Source organism: Parus major, chromosome 1A, assembly GCF_001522545.3.
Source record: "Parus major isolate Abel chromosome 1A, Parus_major1.1, whole genome shotgun sequence".
Lineage (NCBI taxonomy): Eukaryota > Metazoa > Chordata > Aves > Passeriformes > Paridae > Parus > Parus major.
Genome location: NC_031773.1, coordinates 34,297,186 through 34,315,694, shown reverse-complemented (window position 1 = coordinate 34,315,694; position 18,509 = coordinate 34,297,186). Strand labels below are relative to the sequence as shown.

General features: G+C 38.1%; 1 protein-coding gene across 3 annotated transcripts in view; it reads right to left on the bottom strand.

Moving 5' to 3' along the window:
- Positions 1-9,608: 9,608 nt before the first annotated feature.
- TMEM19 (transmembrane protein 19) overlaps positions 9,609-18,509 on the bottom strand; it is an 11,212-nt gene continuing 2,311 nt past the window's right edge. The window contains exons 1-7 of one of the 3 annotated variants that reach the window (XM_015627862.1): positions 18,484-18,503; positions 18,093-18,243; positions 15,255-15,368; positions 13,680-13,817; positions 13,102-13,356; positions 11,810-12,019; positions 9,609-11,502 (exon numbers count right to left, since the gene is read on the bottom strand). In XM_015627862.1, the coding sequence (XP_015483348.1) occupies positions 11,339-11,502; positions 11,810-12,019; positions 13,102-13,356; positions 13,680-13,817; positions 15,255-15,368; positions 18,093-18,222 (1,011 nt within the window). In that variant the 5' untranslated portion in view covers positions 18,223-18,243; positions 18,484-18,503 and the 3' untranslated portion in view covers positions 9,609-11,338. Of the gene's footprint in view, positions 11,503-11,809; positions 12,020-13,101; positions 13,357-13,679; positions 13,818-15,254; positions 15,369-18,092; positions 18,443-18,483; positions 18,504-18,509 lie in introns of those variants that run through there. The other 2 variants (XM_033514514.1, XM_015627860.2) reach the window with 2 other exon arrangements.

Here is an 18,509-nt window from a genome sequence, read left to right as displayed (position 1 = left end):
GAGCGCTGGCGGCCGTGAGGATTTGTCCCTAAATGCCGCGGTGAGGTTCCCTGCTGCAGAGCGCGTACCTAGCGAGCCGCTCCCCGGGAAAACAGAAAGGCCCTGATAAACACCGGCACGGATTCTGTGTGATTTGCCTTCCTGCGAACTAAGCTGCGCTAGTCTCTAAGTGTTTGCAAGATAAAAGTCCTTAATGAAGCACTTCAAAACAGGGATGTGGGGGCAAGTGAGGTAAAAGGCGTAAGAAAAACGTTTTTCTGTCGAGTTCCTTGACTGCACGGGTCCAGTAGAGTTTCATACATAAGAACTGGAAACCACCTTGTAAAACTGACTCTCAATCCTTAATAAAAACAATCCTCAGAAACCGATCACAGATGACTGCAGCACAACCTCTCTCGAGAAATCATTTAGTGGTAAATAAAATAATCCCTATGAAAAGGCTTCATAATGCAATTCCCTTTTTCTCTGTCAGATAGTATTAATTTTTCTCTGTCAGTAGTATTGATGCTCTGTTGTTTGAGAAAGAATAAAGAACAAAAAATGCATCCAGGAGAGCAAGGACTGGATTTCTGAAGTAAGAAGCCTAGTTGCTGAACAGTATAGCATTCACATACAGAATTGATTGTTTTTATTTCTTCCAGAGGTAAGCAAAGTATGCCATTTTAGTAAATAAAGGAAATGGGACAAGGAGGAAAAAAATCAATGCAGACACAATCTTCAGGCATATCTTTTCTTTAAATAAATTTCCAGTTTTATTAGCATATAAGTGCTTTCAGCAAGTTGCTATAAAAATACTGTCTTGCTGGAAAGTGATGCTGGCTTCTGTCAGTCATGTCTTCTGTGGACAGGCAATAAATCTGACCGGCATGTTAATTATTCTTTCAGGCTGAATAGAAGAAGTGGGTGAAATGGATTTCGGGTTAAGGTTGACAGAGACAATGGAAATCAGTGCTCATGAGCACAAGCTGCTTGCAAATAGGTTAAGGCTTTCCTGGGTAACTGCTGCCAAATATATCTGCTGAGACACACGGCTGTGTGGAGGGCTGTCTTCAAAAACCTTCCTGTTTTTACAGCTTTTTACTGTTTTCAACAAAAACAGGTTCTCTGTACATTCTTTATAAATACTCAGGATTGCACAGAAGAATGTGCCTGACTTGTGCTTTTCAGTTCTTCTTTGCCTGGAAATGATCCATACACTGATACATGTGATTTGTTAAAAGCGTACCTTCTGCATGAGTGATTTTTCATCAATCCTAATGTGTTACTACAGCAAACACTGTAGTGGAAATAGAGGCTATCTTCAAATGAGGGAGAGAACTGAAGCTTTGAAAAGGACTGCACGAGTGACAGCTGGTATGAAGTCCATGTGCTGAATGCACCTGACAGCACTACTGTGAGCACTGTTCTCCTAGCAGAGAGCACACCAAAGCAAGACACTGACTGAAGTTCAGTTCTGGTTGGCTTTTTCTCAAAGAATCCTCTCCTGTGGTGCAGAGTTAAATACATTTCCCATTAGACTTCTGCAAGTAACTACAGTATTCCATCATTTCTATCTTCCTCTCTGGTATGGAACCTGTGATTACTGATTTTGTTGTATGAGAAGTCCCATACTTTCCAAAGCTTTAGTCACCTGTATTAAATATAAAGCCAGTCTGGCTGAGAACAGACAATTCTTTCAGAGCTACCTGAAGTATCACGTTTCACTGCAATCTCATACATGACTTTGTAAAATCTGTAGGTTTAACTATCTGTTATTTTAATGGTGTTAATTTCATTTGGGAAGTGTTTATTTTGTTTCAGAGAATTTGAGAAGAGAATGGCTCTTTTCCCTTCAATTTATTTTGCTTCCCCTTTTTACACAGCTTCCTAAAAACACTTGTGCAGACCTTCTGTGTTATGTGTTGCTAATTACATCTGCATGAGAAATGCCTTTCAAGATATATTTTATATTTCATGAAGATACTACAATACTCTGTATGTTATTAAACCAAAGCAAATTATACTACGGTATCCATTGCCATGACCTGAGATCATGTCTGGTAAGACTACTCAAGTGTTTTATTTCACAGGTGGTGTCACCTCTAAAAATGAAAATAATGTTGTTCTTTCAGCTTGCAGTATTAGATCTTGCAAAAATACTAAGTGTGTTAATGCCACTGTGAACTCAAGTGGATGCAGTAGCTGTCAGCAGAGATACTTTAGTTGGTGAAAACCTACAACAGCATAAACAGCACCTCCCAAGCTGTAGACAACATGAAAGTAATTTCTGGGACAATTCTGTCTTGAATATTATAAGGGTAGCAGTTGTTGATTTGCAGATAATGTCTTTTCCTCCATTTTTTCCTTTGGAGAATGTTTCTGAGCATAATTTGATATACTTGCAGAAAAATGTTCTGAATTTATTTCATTTGCTTGGAAGATAATCATATTACAAAATCTCAGCCAAATAATGTACAGTTGTATAAGATCAATGTCCACATGAGTACAAAATGTCAAAAAAAAAAAGCTCCAAAGAAATCAGAACAGAGAAAAAACCCCAACCCAAAAATAACAACAAAAACCCACTTAAAATTAAGTCAATTATGTTGTCAAAAAGAAAGATTCAGGTTCAGAAGACAAAGAATAAAGGTGAAGAGCAAAGCATGTGGAAAAGAAAAGAAAAGAAAAGAAAAGAAAAGAAAAGATAAAAAAGGAGAAGAGAAAGAAAAGAAACAAATAATTTGTAAAGAATCTTGACCTGGAGGGACTTTCCTGAATGTGTTTTACCCACTCACACACTGCTGAGAGACTCCATGTACCCACAGAGATGTACTTGACAGGTTCAATAATGTCCTTGAAGGCTTTGTGCAGCATGAAATTATTTTCTGATTTATAGAAATAAGTAAAACATAGAATCTGTTTTCTTCCTAAGAAACAATGCCAACAAGGAACAATGAACAATGTTATTTTTCTTGTAAAGAAAAAGAATATTATTTTCTAGAAGTTCAATTCTCCACGTTGAAGTGGAATTGTCGGCAAATGTCATTCCCTTTCAGGATAAGCAGCTCAGAATTCTTTGCCACTTTGTATTATGGTTTTCATACACCCACGTGGATGTATGGCAATGCTGAATATCATCCCCATGCAATTGTGACAGATCCCTTTCTGGAGAAGCAGCATCCTGGATGCATGCTGAGGACAGCAAGCATGCTGCTCTACCATTCACTGACCCCTTGCTATTGGTGTTTCCACTTTCAGGAGCAAAGGCAATGCTCCAACTCCAAATGAGAGGCCCTAACCCTCTAAGAGAGGGTTATAACCAATGGCTTATAATATGTCAGAGTTACAAAAGACAAAGCTTCCCTTCTGCAGAAGTCTGTTTACTAGATGTATTCTATAACAGTATTAAGAATGAAAACATTTAAAAAAAAAAAAAATAAGGGGCACAGAAATGTTCATTTTAAACATGCTGGCTGACCAGGGAAATTCCAGAGGGAAACAGAACTGGTTAAAATTTAAGAAGTAAAAATGGTACCCATACAATCATAAACTACCTAGAATAATACCAGTAATTGGCAAACCTTATTTAGTCGTGCCAATGTTTTCAAACACAGAAGCAGGCAGGTTCAAGAACAGACCCACAGGGCTGTATTCACTTCTTGGGATGTATAAAGAATGGAATGGAATTTTGCACACAGTAACTTGCTGCTGTGTGGTACAGCAGGAGATGGGACATCAGTGGCACAGTTGGCTTCCTCAGACTCTGCTGTGCGTGAGAGACTTTCAAGCAGATCCCTGTCGAGATCTTGCAGTGTGTTGACTGTGGGTCATGGCTGTAATAGTAAAAGAGAAGTTTTTGTTTACTGGCTGATAAGCCAGTAGAATTTCCAAGAGCTTCTATAAAGGAATGAGAACATAGAAAGGAAGCATGGATGCCAAAAGGATTCCTCAGGGACATCCTAAAACCTACCAGATTCAGTGTTACTGAGCTCCAGCTAAGCAGTGAGGAGAGGATAGAAATGAGGTGCTATGAGCAAAACGGGCCTGTTTTGAATCATGGAAAGCTTACTTAATCACCTCTACATCTTCACCCAAATCACCATTTGTGTGACAGCAACCAGCCTGTCCACAGACCTACTCTTTGGCAACGGTAATTGCCTGTTGCACACAGGCTTGCACAGCCTTCTGTACACACACAAGCCCTGATACACCCATCTTCACCATGCCAGTCACACCTTCGGCTGTGGGGAGGAGCAGATGGTGACACAAAGAAAACTAATGACACAAAAGACAGACTACTAATTAAATGAAGCATTTAAATGTTAAGTGTGCCAGTCAACAAAATCTAATGGAAAAATAGGTCTCATCAGAGAATTGATGACATTACTGGATGTTCAAAGGTAAGGTCATAGATGTACTAATTTTTTCAGGGGCTTGACATAGTAACCACATGCTATCAATCAGAAAAAAATTACTTTTTGATGCAATGAAAGATAAATTCATTGCATCAAGACCTGGATGAGCAGTTCAGAGTAATTATTGGTGTGACAGTTTTCTTTGAAAACGGATGTTTCCTTTAGGGTCGTTTGGGTTTCCTAAATGGCCTGTAAAGTAAATATAAAATCAATGCTAATCAAACTTGAAGTGATATGGCACTGTCAGTGTGATAAACAGTGACAAGAATGCGATATCCAGCAAAAACCATATAAAAAGCTGTCATCTGAAAATGAAGAAACATTACAAGGAATACCAAAGTGTTACCTCTTAGTCAATGTAACAAATTAGAGTGTCAAAACCTAGCAGGTATCTAAGTATATGACTGCAGCAAAAGGGCAGAGGATATTCCTGGATATGAAAGGAAATAATGAAGAAGTTTTGTATCTCAGTGCATGGCACTGATAAAACTTGTACTGGAATTTAGCACACAGTTTAAAAATAGGGCAGAGAGCAGGAAAGGGCTCACTTCGGTCAGCTCATCAATGCTGTAGCAGGAACAGGCACGAGGAAAGAACTAATATCAGGAATCTAAAGCCAGACACATTCAGATTCAAACTGAAATACAAGTTTTTAAAACCATGACCAATTACCATGTGAAGCAAATAATTCCTTATTTTCTGGCAGCTTTGCATGAGGGGTGTTGGGTAGCCTGGTCGCATGAGTTTGGCCAGATACAGATTGTATCTCAGGGAGTCCCCAGGCCCACTTCACAGGAGATTGACAGCTCTCACATCTAATAATAATTTTAAATTATTTATTTTTTTGATATTGTATTCATCATATTCACTGCTGAAAGAAGACAGTCAGAATTATCAATGGCACAAATGAGAACCACATGTCACTAAAATGTTGAGCCTTCAACTAAGACTTCTAACCTAAAGGTAAATTCTGCATTAAACTCTCATATATATGAGGATACCTTAGCACTCCTCAGGATCCTTAATGTAAAAGTGGAGCTCTGACTTCTGCAACTTTCAGCCCTAGCTGCCAGTTTTTGTGGGTTTACATTTCACTTTTCCCAAAACCTGGATGGCAAGGAAAGACATTACAGGTTCCAGAGGACATCAAATAGCAGTTTTATATGACTATTTGCACTAGCAAAGAAAAATAATTGTACAAAACAGATCAGTCCTGTGTCATACACAGAGCAGTAGACATTGACTTTGTATTTGCTGCTATGAAAAGAGTCATTGTTCTGTGGTTCCTCTTACAGTCAGGATCAGAGGGGAGCTGAAAACTCCAGTCCAGGAGTTGGGGTGGTAAAACAGAGAAAGAGACAGAGGAAACTAGAATTAAACCCAACCTGCTTTCTTCAAATAATGCCAGAAAAAAACACAAGAGGATATTTAGTAATTGTAAAATACCTTTAATGACTACAATTGCAAAGAACGAGGGACAAAAAACCCAAAATGGCATATGTGCAGGAGTTATTTTTGGACTTGCAGACTCCATGACATGGGCACAAATTAATACATATGAATCCATTGTTTTTGCCACTGGGGAAAAAACCGAAAATATATTATAAAAAACTATCTTCATTACAGATAGGAAAGAAAAAGGTATGGCATGTAAGTTTAACATCAAGACTACATTCTTATTTCAGGCGAGTTCTGTGCCCAAGCAAAACATTTGTTAATCTACTCCAAACCAAACCTATTTGAATGTAAGTGGTGTATTACTCAAATCTGCAGGCAAACAATGTGAGAATGTTTTTGTTCATTTAACTTCAAACTCTAAAGAACAATAAATTACATTACACTTCCTTTTTGTCTTGTGGTAATGGCTTTTTATGGTTTGGTTGATCGTAGATGCTTTTTTTTCCTGGTATAGCTTTACACAAGCTAAATCCACTACAGAGCTCCTTGAGTAGACACCACCAAATACAATGTCAGATCCTGACACCCACATCTTTGTTTTCTTATGGCACCAACCAAAAGACAGAATTTCCAGAATTCAGAGGTAAAACTCATGCTTCTCATCCCAATGCATCATGAATCATCTCCTTTCACTTTTTCATTTTAAATTACATTCGGATGAGACACTTAATGGGATGAGATGATGCACACCTGTTGGGAGCACCATAACCAGGACATTTGACAGTTTAAGGCAGTCTGAAAGTGCTGCTGCTTCAGGGGAGCACTTGATAGTAGCAGCTTTTGAATGTGGAATGATTTCAGGACTTAGGAGGTCAACAAGTGAAATAATGAAATATCAGGAAAACAAGCAGTAGTGACACAGTAGGATGACAGAAGTCATTGCTTTTCAAGTACTGGGCTAAACTCTGCATAAGCCAGCACAGTTAGAGCCCTTTGCAAAGAAACATAAGAGCACAGTCACACGATTTTTTATGATGTCCTTCTATCCTGTCTGCAGCTAGGGCCGCAGCTGCAAAGAACTTACAAAAATAGTTAGTGAAGATACTAAAGGGTATTAACAAAGGAGCACCAGAAGACTTCTTACTGCTTTCTACTGATGTTTCCTCTAATTGCAGGATGCATTCTGTTCTTTTTAAACCACTGTCATCCTTGCAAATGGTGTGGATTTGAACCTCCAATACCAATTTGGATAGTGATCACATTGTAGTATTTAATTCTGCTTTATGCTTGTTTGAACAAAGACACAAAAAGCAGCCACCAGATGTGAGAGGTACAAACAAGTTATGCAAGGCTTCACAGGTGACTCAGCAGGTCCAGCCAAGTAGCTTGCAAACAGGCAGCTGTTTCCATACTGTTGGTATTCTCCTTTCCACAGCATGGGTCAGGCTGGTTCTTCCACATTTCAGTTAATCCAGTCTTCACTTCTTGAATCTCACCTAGATTAGCCAACACTTGTCCTTGCTCTAAAATGGCAAATTCCAGAGCAGCACAGAGCAAGCAATGCTTGCTGCTTCTCTGGGTGGTCTGCTATAGGAAGATACATTTATTATGAAGATATTTTCAAAGTGATAAAGTGTATGACACTTCATACCATCAGTCAGTCACAAAATGTTTCCTGATCAGAAATCATAATTCTAGTCATCTACTCTTCTGTGCATCCACTTAAAATGTTTCAAGGAAAACACTGTCATATAAGGATGTGGTAGAGTGCCCATCCTCAAAGGTTTTCAAAATGTGATTGGACAGATTGCTTATTACTACATAATCTCACCAAAGATCACTTTCCCATAAAAGGCTGGCCCAGATGATCTCTCAAAAGTCCCTTTCAACCTGGGCTGTCCCATGATTTAATTAGTGGTTGTAGTGGGAAGATATTAAAATTGACTTTGTAGGATCAATGTTGTAGAAAAGCTACTGAATATTCCTGGTGGAATTTCTTCACTTGGAATCAAGTTTTACAGGCTTGGGAGTACCTAAGTGCAAGCTGCCATTTGCTTGGTAGCTTTGTTTCAACATTTCTGTAGTCATCCTCATTTAGTATTGGCATTACTGAGGGTGGCTGCAGGCTTGGGAGTGCCACAGGGATCCACATAGTCTGAGTGAATTCATGTACCTTCTCTGATTTATGCATTACAATAGGCCCATAACTGAATCCCAGAGCTGCACCTTATTCCCCAACAGAAGTAGTATTTAAATTGAAAATTATTATCCAGTTATAGCAATAGCCAGAAGGAGAGACTGTAACATACCTACAAAGCCTTAAGTGAATAAATTTCCTGTAAAACAGGTTAACTCCTGCTTGAAGAAAAGTGGCTTAATGGCAACTTAAAATGGTAGATAATGAAATGTAAAGAAAAGGCTGCATGGGACCAAAGTACTGCTGGGAGAAATGTAGGGAAAACAAATCCTACTTACAAATGTGAGATGCCTGGTCCTAACAGATTGTAATGTGAATTCTGTAAAATACCAACAGTATTTCATGACATTTCAGCCCTTTATTGTCAGAAAAAGTCAGTCTGCAGAATCAATTTGTCCTTAATACCCAAGAGAGGTGGCATACCCCCTTGGTTTTTTACATCACTTTATTTCCTGTCCCAGGAAACTATGTAATGATGGACAAATGCAGCATGTGCAGACCCAAGACAACCTGCAGCTCTAACAATAAAATAGAAATTAAAAAAATAGATACTGGTGACTCTGATACCAGTATAATTCAACAATCACAGCACCAAGTCTGGGTGAGACCTGGCTAAAGACTTCTTGCATGCAAGAAGTCTTTAGCCAGGTCTCACCCAGACTTGGTGCTGTGATTGTTGAATTATAATTTTATAATGTAAAAATTATACTTAAACATCTATCACATCCACATAATTTTATAATGTAAAAATTATACTTAAACATCTACCACATCCACCAATCAAGCCAAACATAAGGATCTGTAACTCACAATTGTAACCACTTCAATTAAAAAGTTTTTGAGTGTATTGCCTTGGTCCTGTGGAAATATTTATGACACTTAATTATGAATGCAAAATCAGTAACAGAGGCATATAATAGGGGTACCAATGGTTCTGAAGCTAAAGAGAAATTCGAGTGTTTAAAGAATGGAATTCAGTTTGTTAACTGCAGTAATCTATTTTGCAATTTCTCATCTAACAGCTTCCTGGTTTTCTCTTAACTCCCCCTTTTGACTTTCTGCATTTTCTGTGTCTCCAAGTAGCACCTGGACAGGTGGTATCTCTGCTGCTTTTTGAGCCCAGGAACTGCTCTTAGCGACTCACAGCAATTTACAGGCAGTTTGGCACATTCTGCAACTTCTTCCCTGTATCCCCTACTCCCACCTCCACCTTCTCTAAAAGCTTTTCAGTTTACAGCGACTAAGCAGTTAAATGTAAAATATTTGCCTAAAATATATCAATATATCCGAAGTTAATGCTGTCCTTTTCAGAGTTTAAGTGTGCTCAGATCTTTCTGTATACTAGAAATTTATGGCTGGAAATTTCAAAAGCAACTCAAGTGTCATCACTAAGACATGACAAAAAAAATCCAAAGTAATGGCCTTCGAAGATGCTAACTGCAGGAGTTCAGTCAGATCACATTCATTCACAGATCAAAGCATTTCATGCTGCTATGAATATGAAATCAGATGTGTTCTCACTGTGGTAAGCTGGTTTTCAAATGAACTCATAAAAAATAGTGAAAAAGCTGACCATGTCCACTTTAGTAGCTGAAAGTACACTTCAGGAAACAAAAGAATACAAAAATAAGGCATTTAATTGAGAAAAAAAAAAAAAGAGTATCTTACAAAAATTTTATCTTGCTCAATTCTAGAACCTACAACAATATTAATGAAATCTTACAAGATAACTAATACAGTGTTTATTTAGAAGCAGCATAAATCCAAACAGAGCATAAAATTCCAAAGTGTTTATTGTTACAGTTTAAGTGCATATATTATTTCCATAATTTTGTGCTCTTCCACAGGAACAGACATAGAGCAGCTACACAATTTGCTTTTTTCAGAAAGCTTTTACTACTTTGAAATCTCATCTTTATAATTGGGTAATACAGTCAAGTAGTTCCAGTGATTAATTCCAGATTTATATAAACAAGGTTTCAAAAGAGTAAACTCAGTATGGAAGGTGTTAAAGTTTTTTAATATTCCCATAAAAGGTGAAAAAATAAAAATGTCAATTGCATTAAGACAGGCAATATACACAAAACACTTGTAAAAAAAAACCCCAGATGTTCAATACAAAATATTAATCTATCTCTAACAATTAAAGAAAAATCTTTTCATAAGTTAAAAATAAGGGTCCATGCTTCTGAATATCAACACTGAGAAGTTATTATGAGGCTATCTCTAAAGTTTAAATACAATCTGTACTGGCTACATTACTTTCACAACTTTATAAATGAATGATGGAAGACATAATCACCTGACACAGGAGCTTGAGCATCAAAAATTAAATTTCTATTTTTAAACGGTTTATAAGTGTGACTTCTCCCATTTGCTACAAGGGTAACACCTGTAGCTTCTTTGGCTGAGGCCATCACCTCTAAATAGAAGCCCCAAACAAAACGGGAAACATTTCTGCTGTTGAGAAATAACTGAACAGTATCGTTTGGTTAGAATGCCAAACACTATGGAACAATTCCATGCTTATAAAAAAAAAGCATTCTCTTTCTAAAGAGATGAATATGAATATATAACTGTCATCTTTAATTTTAAATTATTTGGTAAGTACTACAGTATTGACAAATCTTCATAAATATCATTAGTTTTGAAATAAAGATGTCAAAAAAGCATAGAAAATTTTATTATTCTTACTGGACAGCTAGTGAGTTTCTACTTTAAATTTAGATTTTTGCTTCAAATGTTATGTATGGATCATTTTTATCAAACCTATTCTCAGGGAAGTGGAGATACTATTAGGATAGAGAACAGGCAACAAGGCCGAATTCTCTCTTCCCCACCCAAATACTTCCACAAAAGACCTTACAAACTGTAGATAATGAGAAATACCAGAATTCACCCACTTCACCCATGTTACCATTGCCTATATAAAGCTGCAGTGTATTTTGTGTCTAGCTTGGAGAATAGCCACAAGGCTCCATCACACTGATTGATGTTGATTAGACTTTTATTTCCAGTTTCTTGCCCTTCCAGGTGCTGGACACTGGAGAGAATAGACATCAACACTTCAGCTCCATGAACGGAGGATAAATGAATCAAGTGCTTCACCTCACTTGGCAATGACCTACATTCCCCTGAGGAGCAGCAAGAGCATTACTGACAAAGCACCTTCCCAAGAGATGCTGATTGTCACATGAGGTTTACAGCCTTAACAACTTGAGATGGAAAATCCTTCAGCTTCCTGAATGTTTCAGATCCATCTCTTAAAAGAGAGTTCAACTGGAACTCTTTGGAGTCTCTGAGCAAGACTGAACATAAATGAATTGCATGCAGAAAAGCCTAAACCATTTCAACCCCTTGGCCAGAAAAACCATGCTGTGCCTGGAAGCACCAGAGCAATGATTACAGAAGAAAAAAGATTTACGGCATTGTTGTCAAATATAGGTTTTCCAGATATGTGTTTGGAGTCTTTTGTTTCATGGTTAACAACCATGCCAATTGTCTGGTCAAAACCTGGAAAGAGAGAAAGTCTTCATTTTACAAAGCCAATCAAGATGAAGAGAAACTTAGTAACCAAGTATATACACGTTCCTAAATTTATTTTACTATAATAAACAAATCGAAAACTGGAAAAGGACCAACCACCCTTGCTCCTTTTCATTACTATGCCAATTACTTTTGCTCCCTTTGTCCTTCATGCTGCTATTTCTGTATTCTTTCCATTAAAAAATCATATCCTCAGCCCTTCTTGAAGTTCAAATCCAATTTTACATTACATTGGGAGAAAGGGGAAAAAAAAAAGAAAAAAGAAGACTCTTACCACTGTATTGCATAGTAGCTCCCAAATATGAATCAACAATTGATCCCAGCAGGCCAGCTGCTGCACCAAACACAATAATGGGCCATTGTGGAGCAGATATTTCCAGATCAGTCACAAAAACAAGCTGAGTTATAAAGTAGGCTATACCTACTGTCATACCTCCAAGCAAACTTGAGATCAGGCCCACTAAAGTAACTGCTCCATTAGTACCTAAACCAAATAAAATGTATTTGATTTACAAACTGGTTTCAAAAGACTTGTATTAATTGAAATGTTTTACATGAAATCAAAACTGTCCATAGTGATCTTCTCCTCTTACATCCCCAAAGCTCTCTTACTGCAGCTTTTTACAATTCCCATTATGCTGCTGAGCAGCTTAACCTGTACTGTTACTGCCTGTTCTTACTCCTTTCCAGTCTCTAGGACTAGTTCTCTAGAAATATTCACCAGCATTAAATTAAATAAAACTAGACAGCACACCCCTCAATGTCACCTGGTATTTGTCTGCTCTAGGTGGTGGTGGGCTAATAAAAGATTTGCTTAAAAAAACCCAGACCTTGAGAAGTGCACATTAAAGCAATGCCTTCTTTCAGAAGTGGTATACTAAGATGTGTTTCACCAACACATTTAAAAGTAAAAGAACCAAATCCACAGACAGATGTTTGATAGTTCATTGAATAAAAATCTGAAGAATGCATATAAAGAAAACAAAATTCCCAGGCATTTAACTCCTATCCAACAAGATCTGTACCTCTGATCAATTTGCCAGCAAGACTCAAAAAAGGTGTACTGCTTTACAGCAGCAGTGACATCCACCATGGAGACAACATTTGACAGACAGAAAGTATTTATTTATTAGTACACTTTATTCAACCTTGGTAGGATACTAAAGTAAGAGTGATTTGAGTTAAGAAGTAAAGTAAGAGCATCTCTGATGAAGAAATATGTATTCTATTGATTAAAATAATGCCTGGAAAATATAAGTTGCTAATTTGTATTCTTCATATTAGCAATGTAAACTCTTTTACTATTGTCAGAGATTAGAAGTGACAGCATTCAAGATGATTTTAGCTCTGTGGTTGTTATGCTCATGCCTCTCATCAAGAAGATGCAGAAGAAACACAGTTGACTATATTCCATTTCAGAGAATGCATTCTTGGCAACATTTTCTAATCCCATATTTCTGGTACTTGTTTTTCTATGTCTTTCTTGGACCTTTTCAATTTGGATGCGTAATTCAAAACAGATTAACAAAATATTCAGAACATATGGAAGAAGTAACAATTACTTACCTACTGGAACCTGTTCCCAGGTTGTTATCAATCTTGGTTTGCTTTTACTCATAACACTACCAATCTCTGAAGCCCATGTATCACCAGCAGAGCATGCCAAAGCTCCCAAAAGGGATAAGCACATCCATGATGCTGTGTATTCCTTTGAAAAGTCAATAGGAATTTCACCTGGTCCATTTTCTATCATATATAAGAGAGCCAGCTCAGTTGGAACACCACCATTACAGAATACCTGAACCCAATTCCTCTGTCCACCTGAAGTATAAAAACTGAATTTTAGTAATTTCAGGTAACAGCATGAGACAAAAGCAAAATCACACATATATAAAGTTAAATTTTAAAAGACACACATTTAAAACAGAAACTACATGACAATTCATTAAACAGAACAGAAGCAAAAAGCAAAGTGGCCTGCTAATATTCACAGGGATAGGGTTGAGTGGAGTCTCTACAGTGTTCCCTGTTCTAGATGTTACATCTCATCTGACCCTTTGAAAGGAACAAGAATGTGCAGTATTTATTCTCCACAAGGGATCTGTGGATATATGTGGAAATACAATTTAAGTATTTTCGCTTACCTTCTTTGTATTCTGAATCTATTTGCTTCTTTATATCTTTTCTCCACTTAGTAAGTTTCGAAGAAGTAACAAAAAATACAAACAAAGAAGAGAAGAAACTGTAATTTGCGACTGTAAGGATAAATCCAACCACCAGCCCTATGAAGGAAAAAGAAGTATATAAACTTCCTTCATGTAACAACGGTTACTTTGCAAAGCAAGTAAGTATTTCAAGTTTTCTGAACATGAAAACTATCTTCCTGATAAACCTAAGATAATCATACAATAAGAGAGTCTAATGCCAAATTACTAATTTCATTGTAACTGCTGAAGCATGTGATTTTTAAGACCTTTTGCCACAAATCAGTAATACTGTGTGAAAATAAAGAGAAACAGTAAGATCCCCAGAATCCAAAGAATATATAATTGAAATCCAAGTACTCTGCCTGAAGAATATTATTATTTTTATAAGGAGCTGATATATAGCTGTGGCTGTGCCTCTATCAGCAAGTTTATCATCAGCCTGGGCATCAAATCGCACATCCAAGGTCTCTAAGACAACCTGTAAAACCCTCCTGCATATTTTAGCAGATGCTACTTCTCTATTAATTTCTTTCCTTTCTTTTTTATTTTTATTCTACCTCTTTATTTACGTAAATTTAGTTTTTTGAAAGCATTTGATCTCCTTGATTAAATTGCAATTCTTTTTTTATGTCCCCTTTCACAGGGGAGGCCTAATTTCACTCCTCACCATGAAATTACAATTCTAAATGACTGAAAGAAAAATGGGTGCATTTAAGAGAAAATGCCAGTATAAACTGGCTAGCAGAGCTGGTCAGAAGTCAGAACATAAAAGTCAAAAAGATTTTTGTCAGTGTAGAAAATGCTTCCCTTAACTCTCACAGACAGAAGATCTACAAAATGGGTGACATGCGAAGGAAGGATTTGAGGCCCTGTTTTACTCCAGTGATTCAGACAATGTCACAAGAGAAGGTGAATCACCTCACCCAGTAATGTTGCATCAGATTTCAATAAACACTACTGTACGCTATGCTGGGCTTTTTATCATGTGGTCTAGAAAAACTTTCCAGAAACAGTCATTTGTTCTTAGTGAAGTACAGATTTAATTATCTTATTTTTGTCATACCAAAAAAATGCCTAGAACTGCTTCTATTACAGAAAGGAGAACCATACAGAAAGGAGAACTGATCTCCTACCAAGCAGGAAGGCTGCTGACACTATCAGTTTAGGGTCTTTCTTTACCACTACCTCTGCCATTTCTTTGTTTCTCTGTGAATCCTTCTATATGGTAAACCAAACCATGTGATTTAACTGCATACTTTACTGAAGTTTAAAAGGATCTTCTAGGTTTATATAAATATAATAATATTAATCAAATCAATTACAAACAGTAGCACAGGATTAACCTGACTGTTGGAACAGGCATGAAAAAAAAACAACCCAGCATGAATTTTGGGTATGTCTGCTTACATTTATACTTTATTATAACAGAACTAGACAATGTCTTAAACTGCAAACAGTATAAAGGACCTTCAGTTTACTAAATGTTTAGTTTAAGTCTCAGAAAAGACATACCTCCCAATGCACCACTGTGATCAAGACTCTTCTTCTTAAAACCCTGTGTAGCAATAATTAGTGGGACCAAGACTGAAAAAAGCCAGCGCCATGGGGAAATGGGTCGTAAAGTACCTGATAAAGCAAATAACAGGGTTACAGATAATCCTCATAAAGCTTTTTTATGTCCTCATGTCTGAAAAGTCATTATTTCCTGGTATATACTTAAATTTCTTAATAGAGATTAAAAATTTTTATCCTTCAGAAGAAATTTATATGGACAGAAGGACAATATATCTGCAATTATCTACTCAATTTTTCTATTCAGCTATCAAAAGAGAATATATTTCATGAACTAAAATTAATTACCAAAAAAGAGCAAAATATGACAAGAAATAAATATGGTGATATTTTTCATTCTAAAAGGGATACATGAACTTTAAAGTCCAACATCTGAATTTACTGTGACAAAACCCCACTACCAAAAGAAGCCAATCAAGACAGCCTGCTTGGCGAAAGTGAAAGTAGTGTGACTACTTTATGAAACATTGTCCCTTTCAGTTCTTCTGACCTTGATGTAAGGCTTTTTGAAATATACTTTGAGCTGATGACTATCTCGGCAAAATCTGAAGTGATAGTTTTAGTTTGAAAAAGCCACAAACTTCTAAAAGCTAAAGCCAATAGTTAATGTAGGTTTTGAAATGAAAAAAAAAATTAAATATTGAGAAGTTATTTATTAGATCTCCTATACAAATACAAGAGATCACAAATCTTGCATTAAAGTAAGTCTCGATCTTGTAAAAGAAAGATTTCACACAGGCACAGAGGCTTGTCTTGCTGCAAAGATAATCATGATGGTTTTCAACAAGAACTTTGTGTCATCAGTACCCCAACCTTTGCACAAACATGGGCTCCCTGGCGCAAAGCAGGACAAACACGTCTGTGAAATCACAGTAATACACACATTGCAACATAAAGACTGACAAGAAAACAATTCTATTCTGTGTACTGAAAAGCCCCAAAGCCATGGTAGGTGAGCAAGGGGGTCTTGCAGCCCAGGCCTGAGTCAGAAATTCAGAAGACAAGCACCAGCTGTGTATGAAGAGCCCTCCAGTGCTGTAGCCTGGTATTGCTTACCACAAACTAAGGCAGCTCTTGGTGCAAACTTGAGTATAAGCGGTACTGGAACACAAAAGGGTTCCTTTTGCTTGGCTAACAAACAGAATTTTCATCTCTTCAAGGTCATTTCTAAACTAGCCATTTTGTATTTCCTTGTCAGAGAGAAAAGTATTTGCATTAAATTACTACTAAATGTAAGCAGGTAAGACTAAACATCTATAATAAAACAACAAATGTGTTCTTTGACACTCTGGCTTCACTAACATCTGGCCCACTGTTTGGTGCTTAAGAATTACTGTAAACTATACATTAATAAAAGTATATTTGTAGTATCTTAATATTTATATTAAGGACTGTGAATTTCACTGCTTTTATAGGCTGAACCATTTTAAGTCCATTAATTACTGCATGCTTCATTCACTTCCTTGAAAAGCCAAGGTCTTTCCACAGTCTCAGGCAAATGAACAACAGAAGTTTTACATCCTTCTTGTTCCATAACCATTGTCTACAAAAAGGAGGATTTGTCCAGTCTCCTTTCTACCAGGCCTGATTCACCTGATACCAGGTCTCTCTACACTACACTGTAAATTCCCACTCACATAAGAGAACAGGGACTAGAATATCCTAATTGTCAGAAAAGCTATACCTTTAGAGATCAGACACACATAAATGAAGTTGCATGTTTAAATCCAACTTGGGTAGCTACAAATGACACAAATAAAAGCTGGTTGTGAAGCCTGTTTCTGCATACATTCTACACGTCTGGCATCTCACTACAAGCCAAAGTAGAAGTATCCAGACAACACACATTTAATGCTGTACCAGAACTAAGCTATCCTAAAACCTGAAGCACTGAAAAACACTGAGCATAGACATGCAACTGCCTCTACAAAAGTCAGCTTATACTGGTGGGGTGTTTATTATAGCTGGATCCAGGGTGACACTAGGGAGTTGAAGGTGTTTATGCTGCATCCCTAGGCACTTTCAGCAAGACTGCAGTGACATTGAAGCTCTTCCTGCATCAAACTGGCTGGGGTCTGAATGGTAAGTCACTACCTGTCTTGGAAAAGCAGTTAAATTCTTCTAGGCTTAAACTTATACTGCAGGCAGTATCAGCTGCCTTTGCATATTGCTGTAAGAATGGTCTTAGAGCCATAAAGAGTGACTACAGAGAGGACTTGTGCTCCTACAACTACACACAGCTAAGTCACAGCCAGCCTGAGCTGTCTGAGCAGAATGCTGAGCTGACAGTACATACCTCAGCCAGCCACTCCATGCATACATCCCTATCTTCTTATACCATCTCCTGTTTCTCTGTTCCTCGACTAAGGAAGTCTTCCTGCACGCTGCAGATGTCACTGATTCCTAAAACAGTTTTGAAAGCTGGCGCATTCGTCCCGTGCTGTCACGTACTTTCCCTACTATAGAAAGACCTCAGTCAGCTCGGTCTTTCTTTTCACTTCTTAATTTTTATTTGCTTTCTTTCGGAGAAAGAAATCAAAAAGAACACCAGCATTTTAAATTGTACGTGATCCCTGGGCGGAGCTGCATGTAAGCGGCTGTCAACATCTTCTAAACCACTATCACCTTACTGGAAGAGGTGAGGTTATCAGCTCTACTGACGAAGGAAGGGGCTGAGCACATCCCTCTTCCCATTTTCTGTCTCCTGCCTAGAAAGGCCGGAGGGGAAGGTTCGCCCGTGGCCGTGCCATGCCAGCCTCTCCCGGCCTTTCGACTCACCGTAGTACGTACTTGCAGTCATGGACACGATCCAGAACGCTAACGAAATACAAATGAGCAAGTTCAGGATGACCATATTCGCCATCATTTTAAGGTAGTCTCTGAAGAAATCCTCCTGGTAATAGGACATGGGAAGCAAGAAGGACAACACCTGATGGGAAAACACAAGGCGAAGGGCATCAGCGACACCGCCACCACCTCCTTCTCTTTCTCCTCCCGCCCGGCCGGAGCCGCGGCCGCGCCCGGCCCGCACCGCCCCCGGGCCGCTGCCGCGAGGCACCGAGGCGCTCATGGAGAGGCTGCTGCGGCCACCCCGGCCAGCCCACCCCGAGCTGCGCTGCACTGCGCGGGGCGCCCGGAGGCACTCGCAGCGCCCGGCCCGGCCACCGACCTGCTCCCCGGGGCCGCGGGCACCGC